Source organism: Anolis carolinensis, chromosome 1, assembly GCF_035594765.1.
Source record: "Anolis carolinensis isolate JA03-04 chromosome 1, rAnoCar3.1.pri, whole genome shotgun sequence".
NCBI classification, from domain to species: Eukaryota; Metazoa; Chordata; class Lepidosauria; order Squamata; family Dactyloidae; genus Anolis; species Anolis carolinensis.
The window spans coordinates 217,520,367-217,540,563 of record NC_085841.1 but is presented as its reverse complement, the minus strand read 5'-3'; the positions used below and the strand labels follow the sequence as shown (position 1 = coordinate 217,540,563).

The following is a 20,197-nucleotide window of genomic DNA, read 5'->3' as shown; positions in this document are numbered from 1 at the left end:
ATCTTTCATCAAGTCTATATACAATTGTGTTTAACTGTTGTTTCCCCCCAGATGCCCTTCATTTTGAATTAACATTATTTACTACTTAATTGTTCTACTATTCACATTTCTACCCTAAGCTCCCCTTCCTAATCTCTCTCGAAGCTGATTCCCAAAGGTAAGACTCTCCTCCCAGACCTCTCCCTTGTTTGCTACTGAATGGTGTCTTTTGGAAAACCTAGCTGACTTAAATATTTTTTATGTATAAATTCTGGGGAGACAAAATTGACAAGAATGGCATGAAAAACACATTGGGAGTACTGTTTGGTTATGTGTGCATTGGTTCTTCCATGATCAGCAAACAGGCATGCGCATCTACCCAATGTTGTCATTCACCCGAAATTTAAATTATAATAATTTATTTAAAATATCCAATGTACTGAGAAAATGTGCAGGCTTTAGCCATACTAATTTGAATTCAGTGACCTGAGTAAAGGGACTTCTTGTCTCCTGACATTTTGTCCCCCCAAAATGGCATGTTGCTTTTGCAGTGTTTTTCCTCTCCCCGAGCAGCATAAACAAGATGATCAGTTCAGGATCGAGAAACACAGTCCCAGTTCTCGCCTGCAGTTCAGGAGTGTGTGTGTGTTTGCATGTGGGGGCAATTAAATTGGTGTCCAAGTGTTATGGGTTTACAACATCACCATAAAACTTATACGGGTTGAGGAGCTCTTATCCAGAACTTCAAAACCTGAAATACTACACAATCCAGAACTGAGAAGATAGCAAAATGTTTGTTTTCTAATGGTTCAGTGTACACAAACTTTGTTTCATGAACGAAAATATTTAAGATATTGTATATAAAAGTACTGTCAGGCTATGTGTATAAATTATATATTAATATATGAAACATAAATTAATTTTGTGTTTCAACCTAAGATATCTCATTATGTCCCTATGTTCAAATCCAAACAAAATCCAAATCTTTTATAGATTTCATACAAGGGACACTCAACCTGAATATGCATTTTATATCTACAGTATACAGGGCCCGATAAGTCGAAGCTTAGCAGTCACCCTGGTGTTGCTACACCTCCATAATAAATAGTAGAATCTCTGTGTCCTATACCAACATTATAGGTTGACATCATAGTCTATTGAAGGGAAAACAGCATCTTCCAATACTTGTTCAAATCAAGTCTTCTTCTTCTTCTTCATTCACACAGTCGTTTCCGACTCTTTGTGACCTCATGGACCAGTCCACGCCAGAGCTCCCTGTCGGCCGTTGCTGCCCAGTTCCTTCAAGTTCTTGCCAGTCACTTCAAGGATACCATCCATCCATCTTTCCCTTGCTCGGCCTCTCTTCCTTTTTCCTTCCACTTTCCCCAGCATCATGATCTTTTCCAAGCTTTCCTGTCTTCTCATGATGTGGCCAAAATACTTCATCTTTGCCTCTAATATCCTTCCCTCCAGTGAGCAGCCGGGCATTATTTCCTGGAGGATGGACTGGTTGGATCTTCTTGTGGTCCAAGGCACTCTCAGGTCCAAGTTCGAAGGCATCTATCTTCCTTCGCTCAGCCTTCCTTATGGTCCAGCTCTCGCATTCATAGGTTACTATGGGGAATACCATTGCTTTGACTATGCGGACCTTTGTTGCCAGTGTGATGTCTCTGCTTTTCACTATTTTATCAAGGTTGGCCATTGCTTTCCTCCCAAAAAGTAAACGTCTTCTGATTTCCTGGCTGCAGTCTGTATCTACAGTGATCTTCACGCCTAGAAATATAAAGTCTGTCACTGCCTCCATGTTTTCTCCCTCTATTTGCCAGTTATCGATAGGTGTGATTGCCATGATCTTGGTTTAATTCCCTACTATAGCTGGTATTGGATGGGGATGATAAGAACTGCATTCTTCATCATCTAGAGGCCTCCTTGTTGGGAAAGACTGAATCACACAAACTGGTATTTGATGTAATTGGCTATTCATGCAGAGTTCATATAATTGTAAGGAAAAGGAGTATCCCTGTGCTATTCCTTCTGTTGGGCTATTTCAGCACTATTCTTCAACTAAATCCTTCAACCAGAATAATGTTTCAAAGATCTGTTTGGTACATTCCTGATAGTTTCCTTGTTCAATAACCATTTGGTTCCTTAACTTTAAGAACAAATGGCTTCTGTTGTGATCCTGATGCACAGAGTAGACAGCAACAGGATTTAAATGGCCACAGATATCACAATGACACAAGAGACAACACAGTAAATTATCTCTGTTGAGCAGTTAAGCTGCCTTACTGACTCCTGGCTGCTTGGAAGCTTGCTGGGCTGTTTTCTCTGATGCTAAAGCTAACTTCTCTTCAGTTCCCCCACTGCTTCTTCACATTGCTCAAGAAAGTGCCTTACAATGGACCACCTTTTTTTCGTGTCAGGAGCAACCGGAATTGCTTCTGGGATGAGAGAATTGGCCGTCTGCAAGGACGTTGCCCAGGGGACGCCCAGATGTTTTGATGTTTTACCATCCTTGTGGGAGGCTTCTCTCATGTCCCCGCATGGAGCTGGAGCTGATAGAGGGAGCTCATCCGCGCTCTCCCTGGGTGGGATTCGAACCTAGCAGCCTTCAGGTCAGCAACCCAACTTTCAAATCACAAGGCTTTTATCCCTTAGGCCACTGGAGGCTCCAATGAACCATCTAAGCAACACAGTGGAGTAAATCTTAAAGAAGATCCCAGGCTTTGTATTTAACATTTTGGGGGAGCACAGCATGTGCTTAGTATCATCAACAATAAAGAGGAATTCCTAGGTTGGGAGCAATGAAGATATATGCAGCTGAACCTGAACCAAATAAGTTGAGTAGATGAGAAGTTCCATCTTCCCCTTTCAGACTGGGGAAGGGAGATGGTCTGTAAAAACCTTGAAAATATAACAGCAAATGTTCTGCTATTCATGTTATGTAAGCCTGTGCATTAAGACTGTAGCAGCAGCTATTGTAACTTTAACTATTTGAAAGTACCTGCAGGCTAGTGACAGATAAAAGCAAGGATGGTGGCTGGGCAACAGCATCCATTAGATGATGGCCTCACTGTTAGATGTTGCATTTGACTGAGGGGAGATAACAGAGAGAGGCCAATTTAGGTGTCCATATTCATTTCCTGCCTGTGGCAGAAAATTAAACAGAAGCTTATTCCTAATGGTTGTTGTGATTGCAAAATGATGGCAGTTCCATGTGCTCTTGACAAAAGACCATGAGAATTTTACAACATCACTGCACATTGGTGGATTCTAGATGGAATAACATAATGGACTGGATCCCAACTTAGCCATCCTCTCAGGAGACCCACTAAAATGATTGGGACCTCAATTAGTTGTAACTACTTCTTGGATTCATATCCTATCTTTCTATCAAAAACAGATCTCAAAACATCCCACAGCCAAACCGAATGCATACTATAATTGAAACATAACATGGAGTTCAGATAATTAGATTAAAACAAAATAACAACAAACAAAAAAAATACAAAAATATCAATAACAAAACAAAAACAAAAAATACCAATAACAAAAAAGAAAACAGTGATTCATATAAAAGAAACCCCTTAGCAAATAGTACGTTGCCAAATATAGGCTACTGATAGAAGAACCACAGGAGGAGCCACAGTGGTTTCCCTTAAATGAGGAACTTCAAAACACTTGGGTGAGTCTATTCTAATTTTTTGGAGGAGCACTGGTGGCGAAGTGCATTAAAGCACTAAGCTGCTGAACTTGCAGACCAAAAGGTCCCAGGTTCAAACCCCAAGAGCGGAGTGAGCGGCCGCTGTTAGCTCCAGCTCCTGCCAACCTAGCAGTTCGAAAACATGCCAATGTGAGTAGATCAATAGGTACCGCTCCGGCAGGAAGGTAAGAGTCATGCCGGCCACATGACCTTGGAGGTGTCTACGGACAACGCCGGCTCTTCGGCTTAGAAATGGAGATGAGCACCAACCCCCAAAGTCAGACATGACTGGACTTAACGTCAGGGGAAACCTTTACCTTTTATTCGAAGTTTAACTAAATCCAACAAATTTCATGCATTTTCAAGACCAGATATTCTTTCTGGAGAAAATCAAACTGAAGAATAAGAGCAAAAGCTGAACTTGTCAAAAAGCATTAAAATATTTATCACCCACTTGGCTGGTTATTCTATAACCAGTCAAGGAATAAACAAGACCATACACAAGAGATTGGGTTCAAAGGGCCATTTTTAAAAATATTAACTATTTAAGATTTAACCCCTAAAAGATGTAAAGCTGTGGGATTGACCTAGAGTGGGAGCAGCTGAGGCCAGTGATGTCACCCAGACTTCATCCTTAATTTCTAATGGACAAAATGCCAGAGCCCTGAGTAGAAATCTAAAGCTGGGCAGTTCCCATCTGGTGCACAAATGGAAGTTCAACCAGGAATGCCACAAATCAGGAGACGATTACTCACCAGTCATAACCTAGAAATAAGCAAAAGGAACAGCAGAACAAGTTAAAATTGAAAAGGACAGATACTTGCTATCTAGGAAATGGGACTGGTTACTTAAAATGAATGATTTAGTGGAAATAAATGAATCATATATTCTGACTTAATTAAAATCATTAACAAATTGTGTTGTCGAAGGCTTTCATGGCCGGAATCACTGGGTTGCTGTGAATGTTTCGGTCTGTATGACCATGTTCCAGTAGTATTCTTTCCTGCCATTTGGCCTGCATCTATGGCAGGTATCCTTAGAGATCTGTTGGAAACGAGGCAAGTGGGGTGTATATATATCTTTGGAATGCCCAGAGTCTGTGTAGTTCTATTGGTAATTTGTAGTTTTTGTATGATTTAGTCCATTTTCATTTCAAGTAGCTTTTATTTGGTGAAATTGATCTATTAAAAAAAGAAGGAAAAAGAAGAAGCTACCACATCTATCAGTAGCTACATAGTCCCAGTAGCAGCAATTGGCTGGTGGTTTCTTGTTGCAGGGGCCCTGCTGGGGCCCTAAAGTATTTACAGTGCTTATAAACCCTCCAGAATTTCATAGATGAAAACAGGGAGACATGACCAAACCACATCAGAATTTGGTCAGGATGGCAAACATTCATAATGAGGATGAACACAAGCTAGGAGACAGTGCCACAGTTTTCTTTTGCCTGAACCTATTGGGAAGGGCAAGATTCTGCTGTCTTGTTTCATCTTGCTGAGATATTTGAGTTCAAACTACTTTTACAGTTGGAATTCCAATTGAAGAAAATCAAAGAAGACCATGGGAGAAGGAGAGAGGAACAGGAACATTTTAAAAGCAGCTGGAAAAGTGAGACAGCTGAGAATTAACTAGGACAGTCCTTGACAAAGTGGCACAGTTGGAGAATATGTGCATATCTATTGTGCATGCTCAGCCACCAGTGTTGTATTGTTAATTATATCACAGAATCTACTAATATTCTCAACTTTTTTAATGATGGTGTGAATTCCCTCTCTTTCTCTTTCATGGAAACAGCATATTTTCATGACAGTTACTGTTCCTTTTTAAGTTAGATTTCTTCTCTAGTATCCTAAAATTCTTTCGGTTTGAGCTGTAATCCAAATTAAAAAATAAATGAGGAGAAAGCAAGGGGATAAGGGCCTTGGTGTTCACCATTAACAACAGCTTGATTTTCATCAGAAGGGAAACCAGGTCTCTAGCACAGAAACATATGTAAAAGGGAAGGGAAAGGAGGTCCTTCACCCACAGTGTTTTCCCATGAACTTGTGTGACAAAGGTAGGAATTGACTAAGTCTGTGAGTTGATTAGTGATTTTGATAGCTAGGTAAGAAAGTATATAACCACTTGAGTGTTCAGCTTCTTGTTTGTGCATCTGAAAATGCCAGCATTAAACTATGTGATCAGTTGTTGTTTGTAAAGCAAATGGCTACCATTTAAACCTTTGCAGTGATATTATTTTATTTTTTTGCTTGCATGCTTGCAGATTTATATCAATTAATTTCCCATTTCATTGTGGTTCAAAAATGATGTTCTTTGCCTTCCTCTTTACTGTTGGCTGATGCTGTTGAGTCGACTGATGTTTTTTCATAACTGTGCATTACATTCATGCATATCCAGCAGTGGTATTCCCGCTCTGCAGCATGAAAAGCTGAGGCAAATTGTTGTTTTATATACTAGTGGTTTTATTTTGTATTGTACTGTGTGTTCATTTTATGCATTATTTTAGGCACCATGTGCCATATGGAAACCACCCCGAGTCCCTTCGAGGAGATGAAGACGGGCACAAAAATAAAGTTGTTATTATTATTGACACAACGATATAGTATGACACAGCGAACAAGATAGATATGCTGGATTTGCCACAACAACACCAACAATAATAATAAAAATAATAATAATGATGAATTATTGACACAACAACATATTATGACACAGCAAACAAGACAGATATGCTGGATTTCATATCACAAAATTACAAGTCGAACACTTCCCAAGTGTCTAGGACTGTGTGATGTATTTTTGGATGAGGCGTGCAGATCCCAGTAGGGTGGCCTTTTGCAGTTGGCAGATCGTGATTTTGTCAATGTCTATTGTTTCCAAATGCCGGCTGAGATCTTTTGGCACGGCACCCAATGTGCCGATCACCACCGGGACCACCTGCACTGGTTTCTGCCAGAGTCTTTGAAGTTCAATCATGAGGTCCTGATAGCGGCTGAGTTTTTCCTGTTGTTTTTTGTCAATGCAACTGTCACCTGGGATGGCAACATCAATGATCCAAACCTTTTTCTTTTCCACAATTGTGATGTCTGGTGTGTTGTGTTCCAGAACTTTGTCAGTCTGGATTTGAAAGTCCCACAGTATTTTTGCGTGCTCAATGTATTATTATTATTATTATTATTATTATTATTATTATTATTATTATTATTATTAATGACACAGCAAACAAGATAGAAATCCTGCATTTTGTATCACAAAATCACAAGTCAAACACTTCCCAAGTGTCTAGGACTGTGTGATGTATTTTCGGATGATGTGTGCAGATCCCAGTAGGGTGGCCTTTTGCAGTTGGCAGATCGTGATTTTGTCAATGTCTATTGTTTCCAAATTTATTTATTTATTATTTACAGCATTTATATTCCGCCCTTCTCACCCCGAAGGGGACTCAGGGCGGATCACATTACACATATAGGCAAACATTCAATGCCTTTTAACATAGAACAAAGACAAGACAAACATAGGCTTAGAGCGGGCCTCGAACTCATGACCTCCTGGTCAGAGTGATTCATTGCAGTGATTCATTGCAGCTGCTCTCCAGCCTGCGCCACAGCCCGAGCCCATATGCCAGCTGAGATCTTTTGGCACGGCACCCAATGTATTATTATTATTATTGTTGTTGTTGTTGTTGTTGTTGTGTGGCAAATGGCTCCCCATCCTTTAAAACAAAAATGTATAGGTTTTGCTTGGCAATTTTAAGACTTTCTGCTTTTCTCTCTCCCATAGCACTGAAAGCCGAAAAGAGAAGAAAGGTGACTCAGGGAAAGGTGTGGACCGCGAGACTTGTCTATGATGTGCTCTTCAATTTGTTTGTTTTTTATATAAGCAAATGCGAGGAGTGCCACAAACGTAACTGTACCCAGTTTGATCAATTCATTGTGTGTACAACCTGTCTTTCCTCCCACAGTAGCACTGGTAATGTAAGTAGTGCAATATGTGCTTCGGTTCACTGTCTTGTTTATCCACTGGCCATACTCCATGCCAGAATCGACCATAGCCAGTGAAGGGATCCTGTGCTTTCCTTGCTGGGATGCAAGACCCTTTGAACCTGTGTCCATTCAAGAAAATGAGCAATGTGTCCGTTCAAACTTCTCTCACAGTAGGTTTGGACTGTACTTTTCCTACTTTGCCTGTGCAACGTATGGTCCTCGCTTTCTCCATCTCCGAAAGCAAACTTGAAATAGCACCCCATTCTTTTTCTAGCATAGCTTTCAGCCAGCTATTTCAAGAGACCCAAAGTAACAATGAAATGTTAGTTTTAGAGCTATTTTTAAAACAAGGAGCATCTTGATCCTGCAAAGCGTAAGAATGACCCCCACCTCTCATCATTAAAATCATGGCTTTTATGTATGTACGTATGAACGGATGTGTGTATGGAAGTATGTGTGTATGTGTGTGAGACTAATTGGATCAGACCCTATATTTGTGCAATTTTCCTTGATTTAATACTGGATATTTAATATTTAAATTTATATGTAACTGGAAAATATAAAGTAATATAATATATAAAGATACGTAGGCTATAGTAAAACATTCTCTCATCTTGTTTGGAAGAAAAGCCACATCCGCTGATGTGCAATATTAATACAATATTTGTTGTGAAAGCAAGCTGTTATTGCAATATCTTATATTGTACTGTACTAAATGTTGCAGTGGTGAGTTTTAACAGCTGCATTGTGGTGGTAAAACAATCCACATTTTTCTAGCTTTCCAGCTTCAAGTCCTTTACAGGCAAGTGCAGTAAGGTTACGTTCCTTCCTCCCAGGGCTGATCCGTAAGCCCACGGATGCTTAAAACCTTTGAATACTCTCCTTACATTCCTTTTATGATGTTCTGCACTTATCTGGTTATGGATAGGTACTGATTTGATCCAGGTATAAATTCTATGTCTATTTTTGCTAGAGTGCTTATTTCATTATTTTATCAGATGTTTGCTATTTTTTAAAAAAATGCATTGTATGCATTTGCACTTGGTCAATAAACTCTGGTTACCGTCTAGCCAAAGTTAAGCAGTCTGAGACACAATGGATTTTGGAGGAAGTCATTTGGGCATGTGCTTATCTCTGATATCCATGGGACTGAAATAGGTTTTAGATCATGCCTTGATTGTATTCCCCAATGCAAATGGAGCTTGAAATCACAATTTCATCAAAATGAATGGGGGCTGTGAAACATTTCAACAGGCCCAGTTATTGCCATAATGCTCTAGTTTTGCAGAATGAAACAGAATTCCTACTTGACCTTTCTTGGGAGTTGAATTGGAATTTTAGGGTGAAAGGTAAGCATTGTCACAGAGGTTTTAATTCAGACTTTTTTTGTATATGCCATATAGTTTGTGTTGTCTTGCTAAGAGTTTAACAGTAGCCAAACTATCGTTTTTAATGTCAGAACATGGTAGTATCTGCCCCGGAGAGGATTTCCCCCTCTATTTGTTTTCCTACAGGGAACAGAAAAAGATTTTGAGGAAATTCATTAGAACCCTTTTCTCTCTCCTTCCAAGTTGGCAGAAGTTAGGCAGTAAAGCACAAACCACCACCTATAGCGAAAGGGTTGTACTTTGCTGGGGAGATCTAGCCATAGTGTTTCTCCCCATGACCCTCATATACATATGCTTGGAACATGTTCAAGTAATGGAGATGTGCAGAACATGACAGAATTTGTATGGAGGGGAACAAAGTAGCTGGATCTTCACAAAAGTAGATCATTGGCCATCCCTTGGAAGGTAGCAGACTAGTGCTTTGTTGTGCACACTTTTGAGAAGGAGGGATTGTATTTAAAATAAGAGACAGTACTGAAAATTTTAAAGTTTGCTTTTATGTTTTTAATTGTTTTGGGGGGAAATGTTTATTACTTTTTGTTTTGTCGTTTTTCTTTTTAAATCAGATTTTGGAACAGTGTTTAGAATAGCAAGGAACTGAGACCATTTCAGTGTCCAAGGCTTTGATCCCAGCTTTTGATTTTCAGATTTTCTCAGCTTAGTGGAATAACCCTTAGCCAATTTGATAGCACTCACAGTAAATAGGGTGACTTTACTGGCACTGGGTTGCTGTATGTTTTCCGGGCTGTATGGCCGTGTTCCAGAAGTATTCTCTCCTGACGTTTCGCCCACATCTATGGCAGGCATCCTCAGAGGTTGTGAAGATGCCTGCCATAGATGTGGGTGAAACGTCAGGAGAGAATACTTCTGGAACATGGCCATACAGCCCAGAAAACATACAGCAACTCTGTGATCCCGGCCATGAAAGCCTTCAACAATACATTTACTGGCACTGCTATAGGATAGTGATTCCCAAGCTTTGGTCTTCCAGATAGTTTGGGCTTCAGTTCCCAGAATTCCTAATAATTGCCAAGTTGGTGGTGGCTTTTGAGAACTGAAGTCCAAGAAATTTGGAGGGGCAAAGTTAGGAAAGCACTGCTCTAGGGGGATTCTGTGCAAAATCAATGGGTTATGGTCATCTCCTTATTCATAATAAAGGCAGTAGAGGTTCTGGCACTTTTCCTTTGAAATCAGTAGTGCACATCATACTTGAAGCAGAGCTGTTCTGTCCTTTATAAAGTTGGCAAATTCATAGCTTTAGGCATGTGTAGACATCCAAGGATTTTGCAGGGAAAAAAGTCAATTCATGCTCTACAGACCTTGCACATAATCCTCCTATAGCTGTGATTCCCAACCTTTGGTCTACTAGCTATTTCTTTTAACTTGGAAACTCTTTGAGCACATCTGATCCAAGGTAGACCCCATGGGATGTTTCAGTTACTTTTGGTTTCTTGCTTGCTTATCTTCAGACTGTCGATACCTGGATCTCCTGATAGTTGGCAAGCAAGAGGCCAAAGTACCCAATGATTGCAGCTAATGTGGACATAGTCACCCAAAAAACCTCCAAAAAACAGGTGCCATCAGCCAGGAGTAAATGCCATGTTGCATCTCTAACAGGCCCAGATTAGCTCCGTATTCTATATGCCTTCTTACTCTAAACATGACATCCCACCAAGTGTCCTTGTGCCAAAAAGTAGACTAAAACAGGTGGTGGTGATGAAAAGAAAGTGTTTCTAGGGTTACTTTTTGGTCCACGGAAGTTTATGTTAGAAAATTCTTGGTATCATCCAGTCTTCAAATATGATTCAACTATTGTATTTATTTAAATAAATAAAATGCAGAATATACGTAAATGTATGTATAAATTTAGATTAAAATGCAGCTCATTTAAGACAGATTTTTTGTTACTGTGCACTTAAAGATCAATTGTAACATTCCAGTTGTTTTAAGGCAGCCATAGCATAACAATGCAGGGCACATTTGGGCCTGGAAAGAGATTGCTGTTGTAATTAATAGGTTGCTGATGTTCTATATCAAAACAAACAAAATAAAAAAATCTTGCCTATCTAGCCTTCTGGATCTTATGAAATCAATGTATTGAATGGCACCCTGCATCATTTCTGTTCAATATTTTTGAGTTATTTTAAAGATAATGCTGTTTTTTCTTTGAATTCCAATGCTATTCCTGTGCTAATCTCAAGATTTTAAAATCACAAAGAGAGCATAAACTGCAAATAACTAGCATTTATTTACTTTTAATTTCATATTTCTTTGTCACAAATTGCTGAATTTCTTGGATGTACTTTATTACAAAGGTTTAAATAAAGTGTACATGTGAATAGAATACTGTGTTTTTCACATCTTTAAGAGATGTTAAGTGGAAATAAAATATTTATCCTACCTGTTCTTCATGTTTGTATTTACACCACCTCTGGCCTGGTTTGTCCATTCTACAAGTAGAGTTTAGTTTACCTGATCCTGTGTCATCGGGGCATGAATGTGTTAGTCCTGCTGTTAAGCTCAGTTCAGCAGCCAACTCAATATAGGGCAAGGTATATTGTTGACCATTTATTTTGTTTATGGCTGAAACTATGTTGATTAGTCCCAATTAGAGTAGACCAACTAAAACAATTGTTGAGTAATAAATCATCATCTAGGTTAAATCAGCCTACTTTAAGATAAGTAGATTCCATATGACGGCCAGATATTTATTTATTTACAGTAGAGTCTCACTAATCCAAGCCTCGCTTATCCAAGCCTCTGGATAATCCAAGCCATTTTTGTAGTCAATGTTTTCAATATATCGTGATATTTTGGTGCTAAATTCGTAAATACAGTAATTGCAACATAACATTACTGCGTATTGAACTACTTTTTCTGTCAAATTTGTTGTCTAACATGATGTTTTGGTGCTTAATTTGTAAAATCATAACCGAATTTGATGTTTAATAGGCTTTTCCTTAATCCCTCCTTATTATTCAAGATATTCGCTTATCCAAGTTTCTGCTGGCCCATTTAGCTTGGATAAGTGAGACTCTACTGTACTTACTATATTTTTACCCCTCTCTTCTCAACCCCAAGGGGACTCAAAGTGGCTTTCAAGTTGGCAATATTCAATGCCATAGAAACAACAGATACAATTTACACAAATATTAAAATCATTAAAAGTTAAACAATCATAGCATATTGATACATTACATTAATACATTAAATCAGCTATTAAAACCACACAAATCCAAAACCACACAAATCCGGAGCTATTCCAGTCGTATTACACTTACTTCATTGCTGCCAAGCTGTTCTCCAAAGGCTTGGTTAGAAAACAAACCACACAAGATACAAGTTCTGGTATCACTAATACAGTTTTACTTACAGCTTTTTTAAACAGTGAGATTTTCAGGACATCATAATTTGCAAATCACATAGACGTTGCTATTTGAGAACAATGGGATTTATATTTGAAACCTGTGGTGGTAAAGGGCTAGGAATGTACGAAGCTAAGCTAAATCTCAAGATTTTGATCAGTGTGTTCTAAGGCACATTGGTAAGCAGTAGTATAAAATTTCATAGTTGGGCACTTCAATACACATTTGAATTGCATAGATATAAAAAGTGAGATGCCATAAACTGCCTGAGCCGTATCAATTAAATTTGCAAGAGTTGCAGCTATCACATTATCTTTTATTGCTTTCTCTTTGTGATTCGCCATCAGAATAAATATGTAGTAAGAAAAAGAGCAAAATAGAGTGTCCACCAACACGCTTATTTAAAGCAAAAGATGAGCTTTGATGCATACTCAACATAATCCATATTCCAGGTTTATGTTTTGCTGCTTAGAAAAGAGAGAAATCTGCAAAAAGTGGCCACGAGTGCAAGTTCTTTTATGGCAATGGTGGAAGGAAGCATTTCAAACTTCCTTGAGAAACACCTTTACATCCCTGGGTCCATCCAGTACTCCTTGCACATGTGGAAATAAAAAGGCAGGGTTTTTTTTTACTTTTGTCTGATAGAATATATGTGATAATTGTTGGCTTTTCCTCTCCTAAGTTTGCTGGAAGGCTCTAGGACACACAACCCATCAATGGCTGGTGGGCCTCTCCTAACTATAGCGAAATGCTAGTTCCAAATAATAAAATTTTAAGAAAAGACTAAAAGATTTGATTTGGCATAAGATTTTTGGAATTGCAGCCCACTTCAAGTTCCAGATTCATAAGAGTCCTAAGACACATCAAGTGTAATATTAATGGTTCTATTTTAGTGGTTTGTTCCTTGGTAAAAACAATGGTCAGAGCGCAAGTGCAAGGTTCACGTTTAATATCTGTTCTCAGTCCTCAACATGTTCTGCCATCACCCAGCTCTGGATCTGGCTTCATTCACTAGTGACGACTTGGGCAAGAAACAGATAAACTGTTCTACTGATCAGTCTGCAGGATGCCAAGGAGCTAATCTCAACCTGAATATATAGGTAGCATTATTTTGTTTCTATAATAAATGGCAGTTTATACCCAGAAACCATCATATGCTATTCATTCTAAAATATATTTTATACTTTTTCTATAATTATTTTTTTACAAGTGTTGCCAACTTTTAAAAAGAAGCACGGACTAGACTGCTGCTTCTTAAATTATGGGTTCCAACCTTCGCTCAACAAAAAAAAATTTAGCAACAGTAAAGCTTTTCTGAATGCCACCCATTTACACAAATCTGTTAGAAACAATGTGCAGCATTGATAGTCGACTTTGCAGCTGTAATCCACAACATGGAAAATCAGCCTGTTTAACAAGCCTTGCAAATGCTGATTTATTATGTGTAAGTATTTAATTTTTATTCCTATTTTATATATCTACTAGCTGTGCCCGGCCACGCGTTGCTGTGGCGAAGTCTGGTGGTGGTATTGGTTAAAAATTGTTGTGTAATTTTTATTTGACATTTGTATTTTTTAATTAATTTTATTGTAAGTTATCTTTTTAAATATTATATTTTATTATTTTCTTGTATCATTTTTAGTTATTTTCTGTTCTTATAGTATTTTATTGTATTAATTTTTAGTGTTTTTAATTATTTTTAGTGTTTATTATTATTTTTTATTGGGTTGCTAGGAGACCAAGTTGGAGGAGCTTAGCCTTCTAACTGGCAGTAATTGGATAAAAGCAATTATTCCTCTCTCTCTAATTAGGACTTTATTTTTGTTTTCTTTTTGTTGTATCAACCTAGAGGCGTGGATGAGGGGTTGTGCTGTCAATTTTCGAGGTTGTGGGGTGTTTACTTTTGTTGTTTTGTCCACTGCCGTGATGCCATCACTCTTTTATATATATAGATATACCTGAGGTCATGTAAAAAATTCTCGGGTGAAAGAGGTTATGAATGGGAAAAGTGTAAGACGCACTGTCCTAGAGATTGATGTTGCTGTTAGGTTTTTAGGAAATTATCTATATATATGAAAGGGTAATGAAATTTCGGCCAAGGACAAAACAACAAAACTACACATCCCAGAAACACAAAACTTGGCAGCACAACCCGTCATCCATGCCTCTACATTCATACAACAAAAAGAAAGTCCTAATTAGAGGAAGAGGAATAATTGTTTTTATCCAATTGCTGCCAGTTAGAAGGCTAAGCTCTGCCCACTTGGTCTCCTAGCAACCCACTCAGCCCAGGGGACAGGCAGAGTTAGGCCTCACTTGGGCCTCTTTCCCACTGCCTATAAAATACAGATTATCTGATTTGAACTGGATTATATGGCAGTGTAGACTCAAGGCCCTTCCACACAGCTATATAACCCATTTATAATGGACTTAATGTAAGTTAAAACCTTTACCCTTGACCTTAACTACCACCAATTCCTCAATACTTTATTTCCCATACCACCATACTTCGCCACAGCAAAACGTGGCCGGGCACAGCTAGTACAGCATATAATTTTAGAATTGCCATCTTTAAATTTTAGAATGGTGAAGAGCAACTTACTGGGAAGAGCAGTGAGAAAAGGGAAAGGTTCAAAAAGCAGTGCTCTCATCATCCAACTTCCCTTTCTCCCAGTGGTTTATTAATTAATTTGTTTTTAATTATTATTTTAATTATTTACTTTCCCCTTTCCCAGTGACTTTTCATTTTTTAAATTTCAAGTAACATTAATTACAGGTCTCCCAGATCACATCTTGCTCTGTCCTTACATCAGAGCAGATGACATTTGCCAATTGTGATTGTCATGCACAAGACTCTCTTGGAGGGCTACAGCAGAAGGTATTTTAAGCAGGTATTTTCACTTTCAACCTCTCCCATGTAAAAGCTGAATCCTATCTGCTTAAATTATCACATTTGTGCTAAAATTTTACTCTGCATGTAAATGAAGCTGCACTTCAAGTACTTCCCCGTAACTTGCAACAAAGAGCATGTGAGCTCAAGTCACATTTTGTTTCAGAACAGCAACATTTACATATTGGCAAAATATTTTTTTTTTCGTGTCAGGAGCAACCAGAGTTGCTTCTGGAGTGAGAGAATTGGCCGTCTGCAAGGACGTTGCCCAGGGGACGCCCGGAAAAATAAAATGGAATAAATAGGAATGCTGCAATCCTAAGGTTCACACATACACATGACTGTGCTCTTTTGTCTTGTCCAAAAGGAAAATTACTGGTCAATGCAGTCTATAACAAAGGTGCAAATTACTTTTCCACAGAGCAGGTTTTCCATGCAGGATAAAGTACTGCAGATATTTGGTTTGTGTTCACTGGATGCAGGAGTTGTAAAAAGAACAACAATAGAAATTTCCTTCATTCAAGTATTTTTAGCAATCAATGATACTATCTCAGCTGAATGAAGCATGAGACCATTAACTAGGATAGTGTTCTTTTACAAAACTTCATAAGGTATCTGCTTGAGATGCAAAATGTGTTATGACAACGTAAAACACTGCTTGATAAAATGGCTCATATGGGTGTAGATATGATTGTGAGCATGGCCTCCAATCCCATGATCTTTGTCCGTATACCACTGGAGGAGGAGAAGAAAAAGAAGTTAAGGTGCAGCGTATGTAACAGCAGTTACAAAAAAATAACACTGTAAGTACAATCAGGATACACACATATACACACACGAGGGTTGAATGAAAAATAATGCTTCCCCCTTCGTAACTCCTCTACAGATGGCAGTCCTGGTATGCAGCAGGTACTGACTTGTTCAGTAGACTCTCCTCTACAGTTCCATTTGGCGGAAAACCTTAGCATTGAACGGTTGTGTTGTTAAAGTGGGGTATGGAACCCTGCGCAGATGGTCAGTCAATGCGACTTAAGCAACGTGCAGTCATTGAATTCTTGACAGCAGAAGGTGTCACCCCATACGAGAAAGGCGTCACCTTCATTCTCGTAACGCGAGAGGAGTTCCTGGCAAATTTCAAGCCTGTGCGTTTTTTCCATTTACAAGCTGTACCATCATAGATACCCAGGCACAATCAGACCTGCCCTAGAAGTCTTTAAGAAAAAAATAATGCCAACACTCCTATTTGGGGCCGAAATTTGGGGGCACACCAATTTGGCCAAGATCGAAGCCTTCCAAGTTAAGCAGCTTCGTATTCTCCTGGGCCTTTCCAGAACAACGCTGATGGCTGCAGTAAGGGCAGAGCTAGGAATGCTCCCAGTAAAAGCTCAAATTTTAATGAGACAATTCAATTACTCGTCAAAGGTAAATTAGTTGAATTCCAGTAGACTTCCTCTCCTATGTTTAGAGGATCAAGACCAGCGTGCCCACAAGTCATCCTGGGTAGTGGCCTTAAACAATGAAATGCTAAAATTGGCCTTCCTTTACAATTTTTGAATGATCTAGGACCTAGGGCAAAACAAGTGCTCATGCAACGCACTCATGATATCTATGCTCAATTGGACCTAGCAAGTACAGTAGAGTCTCACTTATCCAACATAAATGGGCCGGCAGAACGTTGGATAAGCGAATATGTTGCATAATAAGGAGAGATTAAGGAGATGCCTATTAAACATTAAATTAGATTACGATTTTACAAATTAAGCACCAAAACATCATGTTATACAACAAATTTGACAGAAAAAGTAGTTCAATAAGCAGTAATGCTACATTGTAATTACTGTATTTATAAATTTAGCACCAAAATATCACGATGTATTGAAAACATTGACTACAAAAATGCGTTGGATAATCCAGAACGTTGGATAAGCGAGTGTTGGATAAGTGAGACTCTACTGTATAGGTAAATCTTCTGCCACAAAGTTTTTAGCCTCCCACAAAATGAATATTCATTTAGAACACTATTTGACTATTCTAGTTCTGTTACTCTTAAGAAGAATATATACCAGGGCCAGGTTTGAACAACTCGGTATTATGATGCAAACTGATCGCTACTGTAACATCCCAAGAAATGAGAGATTTTGTGTCTGGGGAGAACAAATAGTGGAAGATATCGAACATTTTTTGATTGACTGCCCAGCATATGCTGAACTTCGACACAGATATTTACATCCATTACTATCTAATTTTAGGTCCCCCAACAGAAATGATCTTCTGACAGTCCTCTTGCAAGGACAAGAAAGATCCACCATAATTAGAGTAAGCCTTTTTATCCTGAAAGCTATCAAGAAAAGAGCACATTTCCTGAAAGAAGAATCAGGAAAATAAGATTTTGACGGCAAACAGAAGGTCAGCTGCCTGTCCTCCCATCCTTTTTGCCTTGTTTATATTTATATTGCACTTTGAAATGGTCATATGACTGGTCAAACAAATAAATTATTATTATTATTATTATTATTATTATTATTATTATTATTATTATTAAGTCTGTGCATTTTCATTTCGGGCATCAGCATCCTGGGTACCCATCATGCACAGATCTTCCAATAGCCAAGCAAAACAATAATGTGACCCACACGTTCTTGTGAAATGCCAATTATGCTTGAACCTTCTGCTGTCAAGAATTCAGTGACTGCACGTTGCTTAAGTCACATTGACTGACCATCTGCGCAGGGTTCCATACTTCGTACTTTAACAACACAACAATTCGATGCTAAGGCTTCCCGCCAAATGGAACTGTAGAGGAGAGTCTACTGAAAAAGCTAGTACCTGCCACATACCAGTACTGCCATCCGTTGAGGAGTTACGAAGGTGGAGGCATTATTTTTCATTCAACCCTCGTGTGTGTGTGTGTATTCAAGCCATTGATGATTGAATATGTGGATATGGAGGGCTGTTTGATCCCTTCTTTAACTGCCATGACTCAATGCTATGGGGAAAGTTTTCTACCTAACTAACAGGATTGTAATATGGATAGAGAGTGGGGTGAGATATATGACCACTGCAGAAGCATTTTCAGGTCACAGGATGAAATGCAGTACATAAATGTAACTACAAAATAAATATTTCTCAGCCATCCTTTTTTCCTGGGCTAAATTGTAGATCATTGACGTAAGACTACATAGGAAACTATTTTCATCCACTTTGGACTTTAATGTTTAGATTAGGGGAAAGGCCATAGTTCAACAGCAGAGCCACCTACTTTGCAGGTCCAAAGGCTCCTATTTTTTCTACCAAGGACTAGAGTACAAGTTTTCTGCACATAAACAACTGCAGATACTAAGACTGAATATAATTCCTTAGTTCCATGATCAAACTTTCTTGGGAGAAAGCATCTGCTGTTCCCATATTTTTCATCTTCTCCTGGCTGAGAAAGGTGATTTGTTATATAGATTTTTCTTACAGGCAGTTTTATTCTTTCATTTAGAATGAAAATAGCATTACAAGCAAGCTGCCTATGGACGCTTATCACATACCATTGCTTGGAAATCCACCTCTGCATCAACCAGTGCTTTTGAGATCTGGGCCCCTTGCTGGAAGTGAACATTATCTGGAAATATAAAAGAAACTGAAAAATGTGACTCATGTAATGCATAATATTATCTGGATAAGGTGAAGAATCTGCCAGGGGTGAGATGGTGGGGTGGGGGAGAGGAGAGAAAACTGAACACCGGAGTCAGGAAACCACTCTTCAACCCACCTTTGTTGATATTGTATGCATTTAAATAATTTCTGATAAACTGATCAAGGAGTTTTCTTGGCATGATTTGTTCAGAAGAGGTTTGCCTTTGCCTTGCTCTGAGGTTTTTTTTTTTCGTGTCAGGAGCAACTTGAGTCGCTTCTGGAGTGAGAGAATTGGCCGTCTGCAAGGACGTTGCCCAGGGGACGCCCGGATGTTTTTTGATGTTTTTACCATCCTTGTGGGAGGCTTCTCTCATGTCCCCGCATGGAGCTGGAGCTGATAGAGGAAGCTCATCTGCACTCTTCCCAGGTGGGATTCGAACCTGGCAGCATTCAGGTCAGCAACCCAACCTTCAGGTTGAGAGTGTGTGACTTACAAAAGGCCATTCAGTCAGTTTCCATAGCTGATCAGGGATTTAATGCTGGTCTCCCAGATTACTAGTCCCACACTCCACACTGACTCAGCCTACCTTAAAAGCTAACAAAGATACAGCAATGATGTGCTCAATGGTTTGTCATTGTGCTCAATGGTTTGTCATGGTTTTCCCCTTTGTGTTTCCCCTTTGCTAGTAGCAAAGTGATTACTCTATATTACATATGATGTCTTGTTAGGAGTGCCTTACCATCTGCTGTTCCATGGATCAGTAGATATTCAACATCCTTGAAATATGGAGCTTTGGCCATGACTGTAGAATTCTATTTTTTAAGAATGTAAAAAAAAAAGCAAACACCCAAAACAATAATAATTAGTTAATGTTGTAGTCTGGAATATTAGTAGAATCACAGAATCATAGAATAGTAGAGTTGGAAGAGACCTCATGGGTCATCCAGTCCAACCCCCTGCCAAGAAGCAGGAAATCGCATTCAAAGCAAATATTAGCCAGTTTAGAAGGTTTCTCCCTAACTCAAAAAATAGCAAAGGGTTTAACCCATTTTCACCCACAATAAATTACTGCCTGGAAGAGCCCTCAGGGCTCCACCACACAGCCATATAACCCAGAATATCAAGGCAGAAAATCCCACAATATCTGCTTTAATTGGGTTATCCAAGTTTATATATCCCAGTTCAAAGCAGATAATGTGGGATTTTATTCAGCTGTGTGGAAGGGGCCTGAGTCCCAAAAAAGATAAAATGAAATAAAGACATCCCCAAG

The 20,197-nt window shown here is 38.8% G+C and overlaps 2 protein-coding genes across 9 annotated transcripts in view; one reads left to right on the top strand and one right to left on the bottom strand.

Annotated features, from left to right (window-relative positions):
- Positions 1–11,450, top strand: part of slc4a10 (solute carrier family 4 member 10) — a 251,477-nt gene extending 240,027 nt beyond the window's left edge. For 6 of the 7 annotated variants that reach the window (XM_016996740.2, XM_008118989.3, XM_008118986.3 and 3 more), the window contains one exon: positions 7,460–11,450. In XM_016996740.2, the coding sequence (XP_016852229.2) occupies positions 7,460–7,526 (67 nt within the window). In that variant the 3' untranslated portion in view covers positions 7,527–11,450. Of the gene's footprint in view, positions 1–119; positions 158–7,459 lie in introns of all 7 variants that reach the window. The other variant, XM_016996739.2, reaches the window with a different exon arrangement.
- A 943-nt stretch (positions 11,451–12,393) lies between these two features.
- dpp4 (dipeptidyl peptidase 4) overlaps positions 12,394–20,197 on the bottom strand; it is a 99,687-nt gene continuing 91,883 nt past the window's right edge. For both annotated transcript variants that reach the window (XM_062965219.1, XM_062965213.1), the window contains exons 24-26: positions 19,667–19,739; positions 18,839–18,912; positions 12,394–16,040 (exon numbers count right to left, since the gene is read on the bottom strand). In XM_062965219.1, the coding sequence (XP_062821289.1) occupies positions 15,942–16,040; positions 18,839–18,912; positions 19,667–19,739 (246 nt within the window). In that variant the 3' untranslated portion in view covers positions 12,394–15,941. The remainder of the gene's footprint in view (positions 16,041–18,838; positions 18,913–19,666; positions 19,740–20,197) is intronic.